Raw genomic sequence first — 17,493 nt, 5'->3', positions numbered from 1 at the left:
ATTTGTATCGTTACACCAGTGATACAATACGTATATTGGTTCATTATGGCGATACGATACGAATCAAAGATTTAAAATCGATACAATAACTATCAAAAACATATCTGTGTGAAACATGGCTAGAGCAGGGTTTTTTTTAAGGGAAACATTTATTATGGATATAAAGTAAACAGTGATCATATAGCAAATACATGGACATTATATTTGAACACATCATGGACAAACCCACACATAAATGTATCAAGTGTAGCGATATGGAATGGAAAAGTAATTAAACCCCTCTTTTTTCTTCTCAAAATCCTAAATAGAAAGCACAAGTGCCTAGATATTTATTAAATATCACATCATTGACATTAACATCACATGAAAATTCAATAGCTCTCACAAGGAGATGGCACATATGATATAAATGCAAATCTCGTTTATAAATGCAACACGTTATGCAACAAAACATCCACACAATACACGTGACAATATCGATCTCTTGCTAAAGTAGAAATATATCTTAAAAATCAACAACTGTCTGTCAGCAAGGTTAGGTTTACAAATAGACAATACAACTCATGGTTGTAGTTGTTAATATAACCTGTCACCTGCATTCTGTAGTTCTATTAAAGTGGCAAAGGCGAGGGAATTCTATCCTTCTGCACCATGACAGACAGCTGAACACTCCCCCCTCTCTCATAATTGAGCTGGAATTCAATGCTCCCTCTCCCTCACTGCCCTCATTTACCCAAGTCACTCACACCACCTTATGGATTCAAAATGAACACACTTGATGCAGGGCAGTGTTGATTGTGACAGCAACTTTTGATTTACTTTTAGTCAGTCTTTTGAAAAAAGAAATTTTGTCTAATTTTAGTCATCTGAAATGATGCATTTTAGTTTACCAAATATATACAGTTAATTTATAAAAATGTAGGCTGTATTAGCGGGCCACGATGGCTGCATGCCGAACACAACGCATCGCTTGTAGATCAGCTATTTTCGGAACATGACACAATGACTCATCTTTTAGTTCTACTTCTGCCTAGTCCCTCCTTAACATTTTTTCTAAATATATTTTTTATCCCACGATTTTGTAACCCATTTTTCACCCCTGTGTCAATCATCTAATGTGATCCTGGGCTCTACACACCCTCCACCAACCTAGTACCCATATATGGGGACAAGGGGAGAGCAACGGACTTGAACTCATGCTTCCTTCATGCCTGAGTGTCCAAGTTGCTCCTTTACACCTGACAGGGGGGAGTTTCCCTGGTTGGACGTAGCGCGTGGAGGGAACACGTTATTCCAACCAGTTCCTTTCCCCTCCATCAGGCGCCCCGGCTGGCCAGAGGGAGGCAGTTTTAGTGACCAGGATTACTGCATGTTCTAGGGGACACGGGGAGAGCAGTCAGAGCACCCACAGCGTCCCGAGCGGGAATCGAACCCAGGATCTTCTAGCTGAGGCGACAGCACTACCAGCTGTGCCACCGTGCCCCGTTAACATTTTAATCTATTTGTATTTGTTGAAGAAATTTGCAATATATTTAGTCATAGTTTTAGTCATCATAGCTTAGTTTGTATGAAGTGTCAATTAGTGGAAAAAAGGTAGTCGAATATTTTTCGTCATGTTTTAGTCGAAGAAGTGGGTTTGTTGATGTTTCAGTCAGTTCTGGAAATGGTACACGACAGAAAGTAAAGTTATTTTTCTAGAGTTCTTATTTCATTTTGTGAATTCACTGACCTTCACCCGCATAGTTCAAACTAGAGGTCACCAAATATGGATTTGTCATGGTCATTACCAATTACAATATTTGGGAGAACTGGAAGGCTGATAAACCAATATCAACTTGATTTTTATTTTCTCTGAAAGATGAATCATATTTTTAGGCGCTTAATTTCACTGTGCCTATATCCTTCCAGTCAGGCATGTTTGTTTACCCTATTTTACATTTCAAACACTTTAAGCACTATTGAAGAGTAGTGCTTGAAAATTTATTTTTTATGCATTCAAAATATATACAGTATTAATTACACTGGAAGATTCACATCTTCATCAACAGTGTGCATGATCTATTTTGAAAACAAACAAAAACACATTTGATTTTAAAATCCACCATATTGGCATCCAGAGCGCAGATTCCAATAGCGAACAAATGGAAAATATTGGCAAGATACCGTACATCGGACGACCTCTAGTTCAAACCATAGCATAGAGTATATACTTCTGATCGCGGGATCAAAGTATGTACTCTCTGGTTTGAATGGTTATGATTTAGTGCTTTTGAAATAGTACACAAAGGCAAGCTGAAGGTGTGATCAAATGCATGTCACTGTATCAGAGCTAAAGCATTATGGGAAATAAGGCCACTTTTCTTTGGTCATTTCTTCATCTATCTCTTCTTCCTCAGTGGCAATCCCTCTTCAGTGTTCCTCTCCCTGTCATTCTCCCTTGTCATCCTCCCACCTGGTCCAATCCAGGATTTATACTTCAAGTACATACAAATATAGGTCTATTATGATCTAATGTTTAAACATTACCAACATAAACAAACCTGAATACAGCCCCAAATATGGTTTCTTGTATCTGTTGGCCATCTATCAATCACCTGGAGAATAAAAACCAGTCTCCATGCACTGCTATATTCTATCAATGGTGACGGAGATTTGTTTATGTGTGTATCACTGACTGGTCTTTTAAGTGTTTAATGAGACATTTTCAGCCACAAATGCCAAGAAATCACTGGTCTCCCGGTGTTCAGAGGTTCGCTGAGGGCGTCTCCGAGCTGGCCTTGCTCCGACCCTTCCCAGCTATGGGTCGGTCCCGCTCCTCCCACAGTGTAACTCCGTCACAGGCACAGATCTGCTTGGGGTTCTGGAAAAGGCCTGCCGAGCGAGCGATGATCCCACAGGCTAGTCTGTGCACAGAGAGAGAGAAAGAGAGAGAGAGAGCAAGTATGACTGAGTGCCCTAACCCTAACCCAGGGGTCTGCAACAGGCTCTAGAGCCGACAAAAACAGAGGATTCAACGTATTTACGTATAATTTTACTGAGGTTAGGTTTAGGCTGTCAATCACAACATCCTTGCACAACCCGGATACGTTTTGGAATTGTTTACAGTTTTACACTTGGCTTTCTGTGGCACAGCTCCTCTACCGTAGACTCACCTTTCCCCAGAGTTCCCAGTCTGTTTAGAGAGGGGATGATTTGGCACAGCTCCTCTACCGTAGACTCACCTTTCCCCAGAGTTTCCAGTCTGTTTAGAGAGGGGATGATTGCCTCGTAGACTCACCTTTCCCCAGAGTTTCCAGTCTGTTTAGAGAGGGGATGATCGCCTCGACCCAGATCATCTTCACCAGAATCCACCACTAGCGATCGACCGATAACATCCCATACCTGCAGAGGACGGAGGCAAGACAGGTCAAGAAACTGTCAATTCAAAAGACCAGGTCAGTTCTGGCCCTTTTAGGCTTGCTTGCATAACTGTACTTGCTGTACTGTTTGCAATTTGTTAATAAAGTATTCAATTAATCAATAAATCTAATTATATTTAGAATTATATAATTTAACAGTCAGCTGATCTGACCAGACATAGAGGAGCAGATGGTGAGTTTTTTAGCAGGTCAATTCAGGCACCCATCTGGTGTTCCAAGCAGGTGAAAAACAAATTAACACTTTGAGAAAGAGTTATGTTAATGCATTGATGCATTCTACAATCGTCCCCCTCTTCCTAGGACATCTTTGTAATGGAAGTTCTAAGAATTCTTTGTCTTTCACGAACAATAGCTAAAGAGCATTTAGCTATAACAAAAACGCTACTTTCTGTCAGGCAATGTGTTCCAAACCACACTGCCTGGTACTGGCTCCTGGTCCACCCCCCCCCCCCCCCCGCATAGCACACAATCTACGGGGGGTTAAGTATGTCCTATGAACAAAATGTAGATGAATTTGTTGATGATCAGGATTCCTAGAAGACAGGACAACATTAGACCACACTGTATCCCAGCTCCAATCTGGATCTAGATTTGGTATGTCATTCCTCCATACAGTATTGACAAGCAAGGTCCCATAACTAGATTCTAATAAATAATCATACAATACGGAAACAAAACCTCTTAACCTAACATCACAGATACTGTAAGTCTATGCAAAGGGTGCATTGCAAGGGGGGTCTGCCATGGCACCCCATATGTCCTCATGGCAGTTCTCAATTGTAAATAGAAAAAAAAAAGAGTTACCAGGCAAGTTAAAAATATCACATAAATTCTGGAAAGAACGTAAACCATTAACATCAAATAAATCACCCAAAGTATGAATCCCCTTGGAACTCCATCTGGGAAAACGAATAGGACGATTGTCCAAAAGCAAACCATCATTGTTGAACACTGGGGAAAACGAATTCCATTTCAAATCAATCTTGCGCAATTTTTCAGCCGCTCTCCACACTGTTACTAACTGAGAAATGATTTGCCCAAAGCGAACTTTGCATTGATTATTCGTTATGTTTGAATAGATCAGATCTCTCAATTCAACAGGATGAACCAAACTCTTCTCAAGCTCTCGCCAACAAACTTTTATAGTTGAGTCAAAATATCTTAAAAGGGGGCGAAGAGTGAAAGACCAATAATATAATTTGAAGTTAGGCAACGAGAGACAAGGACAGTTTGAGACGTGGGCGTTTCCTATTCCACACAAATTTAGATATAGCAGAATGAATCTTAGTCCAATACTGTGCTGGCGGTGGCAGTGGGAGCATAGAACTCACAAAATTAACCCTAGGGAGGACATTCATCTTTATGATTGATACTCGAGCTCGAAGAGAGTTGGGCAATGACGACCATCTTTTAACAGTAGCTTGAAGAGACGGGAACACATCTATGCCAAGATATTTTAATTTGTTCACTACTGGGATTATGGGAGGCAGAACAACAGATCTCATCTCCTCATTTAGTGGCAAAAGGGCTGACTTTGTCCAATTGATTTTGTAGCCTGAGATGGCACTGAACTGATCAAAAATCTTAAGAATGTGTGTAATTGACTGTGGAGCATTCTCAATAAACAGCAGGATGTCGTCCGCATATAAAGAAATACGATGTTGTGTGTTGTTAACTGAGATAGGTGTGATCGCTGTGGACTGACGTACTGTCTGCGCTAACGGTTCGAGCGAGAGGGCAAAAAGGAGAGGACTAAGGGGGCAACCTTGCCTCGATGACCTGCCTATCGTGAACAGTGGAGAACAAATCTTGCCTGTTAATACCATCGCTGTTGGATGTGAGTACAATACCTTAATCAATGTGATGAATGTGGGACCAAATCCCATCTTATCTAGCACCGCCCACAGAAAAGGCCACTCCAAACGGTCAAAGGCCTTCATAGCATCGAGCGACAGCACCGCAGCAGGAGATCGGAGCTCGGTCAATAACATGCAACAATCGTCTAACATTATCAGTGGCCAATCTGGTGCCTATAAAACCTGTCTGATCACAATGTACCAACCTAGTCATGTAACCCTGTAAACGACGTACGAGCACCTTAGCAAATAGTGTGAGAGCAACAGTGAGAGCGGCCTGTAGCTCCCACATTCCGTGGGGACATTAACGTCTCTGGAGAAGGAGCCCCTTTCAATCGCAAACTGAAACATATCATGCATGTGCGGACCCAGATCGTCCCAAAACAGAGTGTATAGTTCAGGTGGTATCCCATCCAAACCCGGTGACTTGCCTTTGCGCATCCCACTGACTGCTTCCTTTAATTCCGCTCTAGAAATTGGTCTGTCTAAAGCCTCTGCGTCGGCTTTGCTGAGGGTTGGTAACTGAATTGTAGATAGAAAGTCATTACATTTACCTACATTATGAACGACCTCAGAGGTGTAGAGCTCATTATAAAAAACGAAACACAGCATTGACCGCCACCTAGGTGCCCTATCCATCACCTGCCGTAGAGATGCGACACACAACACCGCTTTGTGAACCGAGAGAGACATTGGAAGCAATTCAACCTTGTTGATTTTGTGAAACAAATCCCTGGGGGCAAAGATGTAATCGATCCGGGAAAACGAACCATGCCTTCCAGATAGAAAAGAATAATCTCTAACTGTGGGATTAATTAATCGCCACATGTCAACCATGCCGGTTGAGCCAGCCTAAGCACGAAGTTCTGCAGACGTTAGTGACTGTTCTCTGCTTTCTGCTGCAGTGGATCTGTCCAAGCCATAGTTCCACGCCGCATTGAAATCAGAACCAACTATGATTTTAAATTCCGTCAAATCCAATAGAGGTTTAGTTAGTAATTTGTAAAATCCTTTGTCCAGAACATTGGGAGCGTAAACAGACACTAAAGCAAGCATTTTGCCCTCCAAGCGGATTTTAGCAATAGTTAATCCTATAGTTAATAGTTAATAGTTATCCTACCATCATTGTCAGACCAATCACCAAAAAATCTAGTCTAATTCTGCGTCTCGCCAATATTGCCACTCCTTTAGCTTTGGAAGTTGCAGCAGAAAAGGCCAAAACACGGTAGTGTTTATTAGCCAAACGATTGGCATCCTGTTTTAAAAGATGAGACTCCTGAATAAATGCAAAATCAATCGATTTGGAACGCAATACCCCTAAAATACTAGTTCGCTTATGAGGCACATTCAATCCATTTACATTGAAGCTTAAAATGTTAAATTCTGTCATAGTTGTGGCTCAAAACTAATACAAGACAAGCACAGTAAAACATTACAAAGACATCCCTCTTGGTCCCGTTCCAAACACCCCACCCAACAAAAAACCACAACAACCCCACAAAGAAAAGAAAACAACAATAGAACAACATTATAGAAAACACTAAAGTGAAGATCTACCCTTGTGGTAACCATGAAAATGGTTAGCAATCTCTCTTGTCGTCTCCGCCAGGCCGAAGGCATGGCAGAGATTTACATGCTTTTCGTCAGTCTGTCCGTATGGCCCTACTGCCCCGAATTTTTCGGACTGTTATAGCGCCACCAGGAGGTCGATTTTTGCAAAACACATTACTCCTACAGATTTTATCCGAACATCACACAAATCGGTATACAGTATCACTAGTCATAAAAGGAGAATTCCATGTTAGAAGGTTCTTACCTTTATTTGTACTTGTTGTTACATCCCCACCAAAGAGGTCCAGGTGTTATTTTGTGCAAAGGCGCATTATTGGCTATGTCCCCTACCATAAGCCCTCAATGAATTGAATTGCAATGAATTGAATGGGGGTGTTGTTCCAATTCACTTATTTCCATCACTCAAAAACCAATTATTTTGTATATATCCTCTCTTCATAATATGTAAATAGTATCCCAAGCACACTTTACTACTTATTTTGATGGAAATGGCAAATTAGCACAAAATCCCAACCCCCATTGAGGGTTTATATTAGGGGAAATAGCCAATAACGCACTTTTGCACAAAATTACAACTTGACCTCTTTGGTGGGGACGTAACAACTACAAATAAAGTAAGAAGGCCTTCTAGCATGGAATTCTCCTTTAAACAAAATGGGTATTTAAGATGTTTCATATTCCATCCTGATTGCATGTTTATTGGCTAATGGCTAAGATTGGCTGGATGAGTGCTCCGCTTTGAACAGAATGCCTCAAATAATGAAAGCAGCATGCACTTTTCGTGAACATTTCGGATAAAGCACTATATAATTGATTTATTCTTTATTTAATTGTCATGCTTCCGAAGAAGCCCAGCCCATATGGACTGACAGGACACTTTTTACAGTTCTACCCGAGTTTGGCTTTCTGCCCCTTCTAAACGCACCATTTACCATTTACTTAAAAAAAATCACACCTGTGTGAAGTGAGTGGTGCTCTTATCAGCGAGGACGATTTGCGCAGTAACCGTAACAGACAAAACAAACATTAAACTCTGTCCATTGTTAATGGCGTTTTTAATGTTTGTCTAAGGAAAAACAAACCTGTATATAGGAGGGGGTAGCGCCCCTAAAAAAATAATAATCCAATGACAGGCTGGGTCACATTTGCTATTACATTAACAACATTAGCAGCCTACTGTAAAGGCCTTTAGGATTATAATGTAAGATTCATACATCTAAAATGAACAGGAGGCTAGCCCCTCCTATATTCAGCTATAGTGTAGATTTTTGTCCTAACACAAACATTAAATGCCATTGGCAATGAATGGAGAATTTATGTCACATGTAGACGAGCAAATCGGCTATTTTCGTCTACACAATGTCAACATCAAATATGTCTGAGCAAATCAACACGTCATGATGATGTACGATGAACGAAGAGCGCCCCTCACTGAGTATTTCCAATTTTCAATATTCTACTTCTACTCCACTACATCTCAGAGACACATATTCTACTTTCCACTCCATTATAATTATTTTAAAACTTTAGTTAGGCCTACTATATGATTATTATTAAACCCCCCCCCCCCCCCCCCCCCCTCTCTCTCTCTCTCTCTCTCTCATTAGAGTCACTACCCCTCTCACTGTTTCTGGCGCCCCCTACTGCTATTATTAAGTCACATACTCATGCTCACACAGACACACAAACAAGTACGAGACAGACACACACACAGACAAGTACGAGGACATTGCAAGCTGGTTGTAGGAGTGGTTGCACCACTCAAAAAACCTTTGAGTTCTCAGCAACACCACACATAATCACATCACAGATCACGCTCTTAGACAGTGTGTGTCTATATCTGTTTTACCTTCAGCTGAGAGTCTTCTAATCTAAATGCAGCTCTGCCATCCAGTCCAGCAACAACATTCCCCAGATCACCTGCATGCTGTAAGATAAACACACAGCAATTAAGAGATGAAATCCCATCTGCACCAGATGGTTTATTTATTATTTATATGCTGTACGAGTCACATGTGTGTACATTATTATTGTATTCATGTATGCTGCAGTGCAAGTCTTGTGTGTCCAAGACAAATTCCTCCTCTGGAGACAAAATAAAAGTGAACCTTGAAGAGGTTCATCATTCATGCCCGACAGCAACAATTTAAGGATCAGTTTTTTTAGTGAGTCTGGGACTTTCACACATTGAAATAGAACACGTGCCATGTTGCAGTCACAGATGTATTGAAAAACATGTAATTCTTTGATACATACCAACGTTTATGCAAGTGAAGTAATGTAAATGTGTAAATGTCATGAAGTACACGTCTAGTATTGAGATTGACACACACACACACACACACACACCCCTAATCATCAGAAAACATCCCATGTACAACAATCGAATCCAATGAAATGCACGCAATGAGTTATATCAGTAAACAAATTAAGTAGATGTGCTACATTGAAAAAAAAGAAAAAATATATAATGGTAATAAATAAAAGAGGGGAAAAAAAGAAACAAAAATGCACTTCCGTGGCCATAAATATTATAAACACACAGTTACCTAACCTAGATAAGATAAGATCACTGTATTATTGTCACTGTATGAGACATACAACGATCGTTAAGTGTATCCATAACACATAGAAGTATCAAGCGAGGAAAAAAAATCACACCCGTGTGAAGTGAGTGGTGCAACTCCGTGTGGTGGTCCCCCCGGGGACAGTTCCAGAACCACAGGAACGCACCCAGGGTGCCAGCTCGATTCCAGCGAGCCGCCAGCTCGATTCCAGTGGTTGAGAAATGACAAAGTTACCGTGTGGGGGTCCCTCTACTGTACCCTGTACTGTACTGTACGGTATTGGCACACCCGAAATCACCATATATACAGTTAATGTGTGTGTTAGGTTGCGTACAGGTGGTGAAAATCAACCATGCTGTTTTCGAGCTCAGTGCAAATTAATCACCCATAGGAGGACCCATGGGGGATTATATTATATATTGCACTTGCCCATATACTATTGTACTTGTATATTGCACTTGCCACCTAAGTAGTATTCTATTGACTATTTACTAACTTTTTACAAAGGAAAACCAGCTCAGCTGTGCTTACACACAGCAGCTGGTAAAAAGAAGGGGGAGGAAGCCAAACTCAGGTAGGCCACCAGGTTACAGTCTTGTCGTAGAATATGAAGAATGTGAGTCACAGGCCAATACCTTGAGTGCATCATCCTTGGTTTGAATAGACAATAGGAAAATAAAATAAAAATTATAAAATAAAAAAGTATAACTTCAAAGGCAACGGAAAAAAAAAAAAGATAAAAATTGCAGAGTGAAAGCATCCTACTATGTCCATGAACAACCAGTCAGTGTAGCCCACCAATATAAAAAACATTGAGGAAAAGTGACAAAACTTGTCATGAAATAGCTCTGAAAAAACAGACACTGTTGACATTTGTTGAGTCTCCTCCAATGGCCCACATGGTCCCTCTCCCTCAGCCAAGCAAAAATTACCATAGCAATCTGCTTTGCATGTGACTATACTCTTTAGTTGCCGCATCTGGGGTAAAATGGAACAGATTTGCTGGCAGGCTCACTGGCAAGTAGCAAACCTTACAGTATTCTTCCCTCATCCTTGCATGAAAGGATTGGTCACTGCCTGTGCCGTCAGCTTCCATCGTTAATGGTCAAAAAGGATGCAGGGTAGTCACCCCTTCTCCCGGAACTTCCCCCAGCTCTCATCAACTTCTCCTGTGCTCTTGACTTTGTTCTCATCATCCAGAGCTGTAGAGCTGCAGTTACAATTGCTGCAGTTGGCCTGAGCGAATCAATCGCAAATGAATACAAAATTACAATAATGCAAATGGATGCAGGTTAGGTTGATCAGAATTGAAAATTTTCTCCAGATTTGTGTTATACACACAACGATCTGTTATTTGAGTATTAGTTTTTTATAAAAGCCTCCCAACTTAATTTCTTTCTTCCACAAGAAAATTGCAAATGAATAAAAAATGTACAATAATCAAATTGATGTACCGGTAGGTTAGATTTGATCAGAATTTAAAAATATCTTCAGATTTGTGTTATATACAAACCAAGCCGTTATTTTGCACAGGAATGATTTATAAAAGCCAAATAAATGTCTTTCTTCCAGAACAAAATTGCAAATTAATGAAAATATGTACAATAATCAAATGTTTTATCAGAATTGAAAAATCTGTAACACCCAAGGCGTTTTATTTTCCCCAAAAAAAAAAAAGTATGGCCCGCCACACCTGTATCCACGGTGACCAGCTTTTCATCCAGGAAACGACTGGCTCAGGCTGCCTCGGGTATATTGAATTGTGGCTCCCTCCATAGCCACACGAAGACGAGTCTGCCTGACTGCACGCCAAAATTTTAATTCCAGCAATTTATGTTCCGACGTCTTGACCGAAACTCAGCTTGTAGTAGCTTTTTGCGCAACTTGTTGTAGCCATCTTGCAGTGATTTGCAGACAGCTTCCTGAGCCAACAGTCAATCATCAAGCCTGGACACGGCTTCTTCATGCACCTTTCACTTTGAGTTATTTCTGCCCGTCACTTAAGGCAGAGTGTTGAGCATAAAAAGTCGTGTTAATAACTTTTAAACTAGTAGATAAAGTATTGGAGCGGGAGCCTCTCGGAAACACAGCTTACCCCATGGCTCGCTGACCACGCCCTACTTTTGTTTTATTAGCAGACACCAAAGGGTGCTTCCTTGGTCTTCCCATCTTACTAAGTGGCCCTTTGGAGCGTTTGGTTCTCGCCTCCAGCTTGCGCTTCCTCTGCCTACCCCTTCCCTTTGCTTGCACGAGTTTGTTGAGGGAGAGGGAGCCTTTGGGTCGACCTCTCTTCTTAGGACTGGCTTCCGACCCCTCTTGATTATTGGACCTGGATCCTTTGGGTCTCCCACGGCTCCTTCGAGGTGCGTCGAGTTCGTTGCGTTTCTTTGCCCTCCCTCTTTTTCGCTCCAGGGATCCTGTGGCCCCGTCATTGGAAATGACCGAGCCCAACTCTGATAGATCTCCCGTTTTAGGTGTCATCACGGGACTGCTGTTGACCAACCCCGATACTGTGGCCCCGTCGTTGGAAATGACCGAACCCAACTCTGATAGGTCTCCTGATACTGTGGCCCCGTCGTTGGAAATGACCGAACCCAACTCTGATAGGTCTTTCGATACTGTGGCCCCATCGTTGGAAATGACCGAACCCAACTCTGATTGGTCTCCTGATACTGTGGCCCCGTCATTGGAAATGACCGAACCCAACTCTGATTGGTCTCCTGATACTGTGGCCCCGTCGTTGGAAATGACCGAACCCAACTCTGGCCCCGTCAGATAGATCTCCTGATCTCCTGTCACGGGACTGCTGTTGGACATGATGCCCTCTCCGCTTCCAGCGTCTTGTCCTCCCTCTGCCATTGATATTTCATCTTCCTTCCTGATGTTTTGCTCCAGGGATACTGTGGCCCCATCATTGGAAACAACCGAACCCAGCTCCGATAGATTCACACGTTCGACACACACCTGTAGTTGTTGTTTGCTGTTGTCTGGATCTCCCGTTTTGGGTGGCATAGGACTGCTATTGGACACGTCAACACCGGACTCCCCCTCTCCACTTCCAGTGTCTTGAGTGAGGACCTCTGTCATTGATATTTCGTCTTCCATGATTTCCCCTCCTTTGAAAATCTCCTCCTTTTTTGTGTCGGCAATCGTTTCCGGCTGGCCGTAACGTCTCGCAGGTGTTGTGTTGTGTGTTAAACTATCTCTTACGGAGTAACACTTTAATCACGATGAAAGGAGAATGCAGGCAGCTTTTATAATTTATTCCTGGCGTACTGATGACATCATATCGATGAGGTCGGTCATCTACCAAATTTGGGCTCAGTTTCAGCTAGATCAGCGCCCAAATAACATTAGTAGAAAATTAAAGATAATCTATCTAAATTCTAAACTAATAATTAGTAAAACAAATATTTGTAGATTTGACCGTACCCGTTCAGAGTCATTGGGTCCTCCATGTTGTCTCTCAGCTGGGTTGTAGTGCTCTCCACAGCTGTACAAACAGAGATACACAGAGGCTTCATAATCATATTCACGCTTTTATTTCTTCTTCCAACTCGAGTCGTGACAACTCATGACAACAAACACAATATTTTGGACCAAACAAATAATTACAAATAAGAAAAACAACTTTCTAATTATTTGTTCGGCCCAGAAAATTGTGTTTGTTGTCATGATTTGTCACGACAAGAGTTGGCTTTGTCCGCGGCGTAAACGTCTTTAAATAAATACTTTTTGAAATGTCTATGAGAAAAATGAACAGAGAATCATTTCCTGGGCCCTGGTAGGGGGCGGGACTGCGACGCTCTATAGGCATGATGATCCTGCCTGTTAACACAAAACAAACCAAAACCTGTTTTTCGTAACTTTCCAAGTAGTCACAGAATATTTATTTCCATTATGATCGATCGTCCGATCGTTGATAAACACGGAGGCTTTCTCTGTGCTTCCAAATGGAACCAAGGTGGGGGTGCCTGGCGTATCTTTTCAAATGGGGGTCCGCGGGCTGTGTCAATTTGGAAAAGGTTTGAGAACCACTGAGTTATGCTGCGCAGTCTGTTTCCGACTCCTACCTCCTCCTACCTGAGGCAGTCCAGTGTGAGGTCTCCCAGCTTGTGCACGTGCAGGCCGTGCGCTCCGGGCACCAGGCCGTCGATGGTCCCGTCGATCACGCAGCGGTCCTGGGACAGCTGGACGAACCGCACCACCCCCTGCACCTGACCCACGCCCGACAGCATGGCCACGGCCGCACCCAGGTCTGTGCAATGTGAACAGATATATGTGCATATACTGTGTTATAATTATCACTTAATTTACTAAAAGTCTACACAATTAAAGAATGTAGAAGAATTGCTATTTTTATCAACGTTTGCCAACAGCCTGGAATTGTGGCCAAAATCTTATCCAACGCTAACAACACATTCCTTAGTTTTGGGTCCGAGAGGCTAAATCTCATCAAATGGTGGTCCTTGAATCAAACGACAAATAAATCGTATAACGGGCCTTGATATTAAAAAGGTTGAAACCCACTGTTTAATATACATGAATTGAGAGACAAGCACAGACATACATACACCATACTGAAGTTCCTCACCTTGCTCGGAGCCTCCGATGCCCTTCAGCACAGCCCTGCGTCCAGTGCTCTCGATCAGAGTGACCAGCTCTGCCGTGGTCAGAGTAGACTCCACCAGCACCTCCTCCTTCCCAACGTTGATGCTGATGGACTTCACTCCTGAAAGGAGAGAGACAATGGAGACAGACATGAAGGAAGCACAGAGATAAACAGACAGGTAGGGTCAGACAGGACGCCATGACAGCCATGACGGCATGAAGGCACAATAATAAGACAAACTTAAGACAAGCAGAAACGGCAGCTAGACAGAACGATAGTGATGCACGGCCATGCTCCTCCTAATCCTCATCAAACACCTGACGCTGTAAAAGTTGTACAATTTACAATTGTAATTCAGGCATTTACAGTAAGCAAGAACAAAAACATGGTAATACATAAAATACATAAAAATAGTCAAATAATCATGAATCATACGTAAGCTAAGAACCCAACAGTGGAATATCTATATGATGAAACGTACACACTATAGAGTGCTATGTCTATCGTAACTTCGTAAGTTATAAGTTGAGCCTATGCATACAAATTACGCCTGTAAGGTCATCGGGGCTAGGGCAAGTGCTACGGTGCTAAGATGGAGTCTGAAGAGGTGGGTTTTAGACTACGACAGAAGATTGGGAGTGTGTCTACAGTTCTGATTGCAATAGGAAGTGCATTGATGCATTCCATATTTTTGGAGCCAGAAGGGAGAAGAGTTTGGGACACGTGGAGCGCTGTCCTGGAGTTTTTAGCGAAGGTACTTTCAGCTTCCCTGAGTCGTCCGATCAGACTCGCAAGATATGGGGGTGCCATACCTTTGGTTGCTTTGAATGCCAGCATCAGAGTATTGTTTTGTACTCTTTGTGGGCAGCAACTGGGAGCCAATGGAGGGAGCCACTACCAGTTACCACTAACATTGAAAAGTACCCTAGCCTACTGCATCACAGCTTGGTATGTGCACTCACAAATGTGCACAAGCATACACATCAGGAAGGATCAACCGAGGATTGGTCTCCCGGCCAGGTCAACACACTGTGACAAAGCACTTATCATCGTCCATGCATGTAATATGACATCATCCATGCAGCAGCATAGATAGACATTTCTAGAAGCTCCCTGGCTTTCTATTCTGCACTCTCATGCTCATGTGCTTTACTGATATAATCTGATAAACTGACATTTTCTGCAATACATTGAACAACTACTAACTCATATAAACAATTGTGTTTACTTTTACTATGATGTAGCTTACTCAATGATTAAAACAATGGACAATCACCAAGTTAATTATATGTAAGCCATTTATTTGTATTTTGTTAAGACAGCACATTAACATTCAGTCAGGCCGGGTGTCATAATAAATGTGTTCAGGTGTTTACTGTGTGGATTACAGCCGATTCTAGCTACATATAAGCCTATTTTCTTTTTAAAGGCAGAATGAGTACATTCTCAGCTAGCTTCGAGGCTGTCCTGTCCTCTCTGTCCTGTCCTTACCCGGCTTTCCTTCCAGAGCAGATCTCACACTATTTGCACAGCTTTCACATGTCATCTGAACAGCAAACTCCAGCTGCAACACAGACAGACAGACGAGAGTAGACAGAATGAATGAATCACATTGTATTGCAGCCAATTAATATTGGTTATATTGAATGCCACGGTCCATTTTAGCCTAAGATTTAGACTCTCGTAATGTTATTTGATCGATTCTGACATGTCAGTACAAAATAAGACGTGATATATGAAGAAATGAGAGCATGAACGTTAAAACAAGCAGACAGTGTAAGCATTCATAACGGCAGTTATAACACATGAGAGAGCTTGTTTATTTATGCCACCATCAGCCCCCGTGCGAACTGCGAAGCCATTGTTTGATTGATTGATAAAATGTATTAACAGTTTGTAGAATTACAGTACATTTCAAGCACAAACTCAAATACAAAGACTGTTAACTGTGAGTGGACGACCCAATTAAGCATTACACTTATGGCATGATGATAACATGAAACAACATGGAAAAATAACATTTATTTGAGTCAAACGAACCGTGGCTGCCTTGGCCGTGTCCACCATCATGTCGGAACCGCTCGCAGACGCTGCTTGTTGTGCAACGATGACAGAGTTTATTAGACAACTTCCCACTTTTCTGCACACGGAAACAAACTTGGAGATGTGCGCCGCCATGTTTGTGAGGTCCATATATGGTGGTTGTGGCAGCGTCTGCGCTTTGAACGCTATACCGCCGTCTGGCGTTGCCTTGTGTCACTGCACTCAGCATACAATGAAAAATTGAGGAACAAAAAAGAAATGTAGGGCCTATGCATAGTATTCGTATTTTATTTTAGAGAACAAAAATATACATACAGGTATGCCAGTTTGTATTTGCTTGTATGAGCATGTAGATCTGCTATATTTTTGGGTGTGTGTGACTCCATGCATGCAATTATTAAACTCAGGCTTTTTAATAGGGTTATAGGTTATAAACATTGGTACTGTCCTAAATGTTGACAAATATAGTAGTAATACATTAACATTACAAACACACATGCTGCACATTCATCATACACACATGCACAACTACCCCCCCCCCCCCATCAGCATAACGGCAATTCCTATATTTATTTATTGATTACTGATGTATTAATAATTTTGTATTCTTCTTATACTTCAGATTATGTTCCTATCTGATGTGTCTGACTCTGTGTCATGTATAGAGAGTATGCACATGCATGATTTTCTCATCAGGACACTGAAAATAATTCCCTGTTCATTTTCCTCATATACTTTTCAAATAGTATTTATTTAAAGACATTTACGCCGCAGACAAAGCCAACTCTTGTCGTGACAAATCATGACAACACACACAATGTTTTGGGCCGAACAAATAATTAGAAAGAAGAAAAAAACTTTTTTCTTTTTTTTCCTTCTTTGTAATTATTTGTTTGGTCCAAAATATTGTGTTTATTGTCATGATTTGTCACGACTCGACGACGCTTAAAAGGTCTTTAAATAAATACTTTTTGAAATGTCTATGGGAAAAATGCATTGGGAATTATTTCCTGGGCCTGGCGTCGTCATGAAAGGGGGGGGGGGGGGACTGTGACGCTCTATAGGCTTTGGTCTGACAGAGTTCCATTCATGACGACCTTTGCTGCATGTCAAGAAAGGCAGAAAAGCCAAAAACTAATCTTAAAAATAAAATAAAAAGTTAAAATTTTTAGAGAAATGTAGACCAACCTGAACATAGCCGTTTTCCATCAGTGCTGTTAAAGGAGCATTCAGTGATTTGGGTGATTTGGAAAAAAACCCTGGTCTGCCCCGGTAACAAGATATACACATGCACACGCACCAAGGCCCGCCCCGCTCCATCCTGATTGGAGGAAGGCCCCTGATTGGATTAAGGCTTTCTCACCCACCACCAAAACCGAAACTACCGCTGCGGCTCACTGGGGACAGGGAGGAACTAATTATAT

The 17,493-nt window shown here is 41.8% G+C and overlaps 1 protein-coding gene across 1 annotated transcript; it reads right to left on the bottom strand.

Moving 5' to 3' along the window:
* Positions 1 to 138: 138 nt before the first annotated feature.
* Positions 139 to 16,204, bottom strand: ccs (copper chaperone for superoxide dismutase; the record flags this gene model as incomplete). The annotated part of the gene is made up of 8 exons (XM_083788762.1): positions 139 to 2,903; positions 3,278 to 3,381; positions 8,697 to 8,774; positions 12,847 to 12,907; positions 13,498 to 13,672; positions 14,009 to 14,146; positions 15,518 to 15,590; positions 16,067 to 16,204. 8 exons carry the CDS (start codon positions 16,202 to 16,204, stop codon positions 2,744 to 2,746), a joined length of 927 nt encoding a protein of 308 aa, XP_083644888.1. The 3' UTR covers positions 139 to 2,743.
* Between the last annotated feature and the right edge of the window lie 1,289 nt (positions 16,205 to 17,493).

The sequence above is a fragment of the Protomyctophum parallelum genome (genome assembly GCF_964188405.1).
Source record: "Protomyctophum parallelum genome assembly, chromosome: 18".
Lineage (NCBI taxonomy): Eukaryota > Metazoa > Chordata > Actinopteri > Myctophiformes > Myctophidae > Protomyctophum > Protomyctophum parallelum.
The sequence above is the reverse complement of the archived record's forward strand: the minus strand, read 5'-3'. Positions and strand labels throughout refer to the sequence as shown.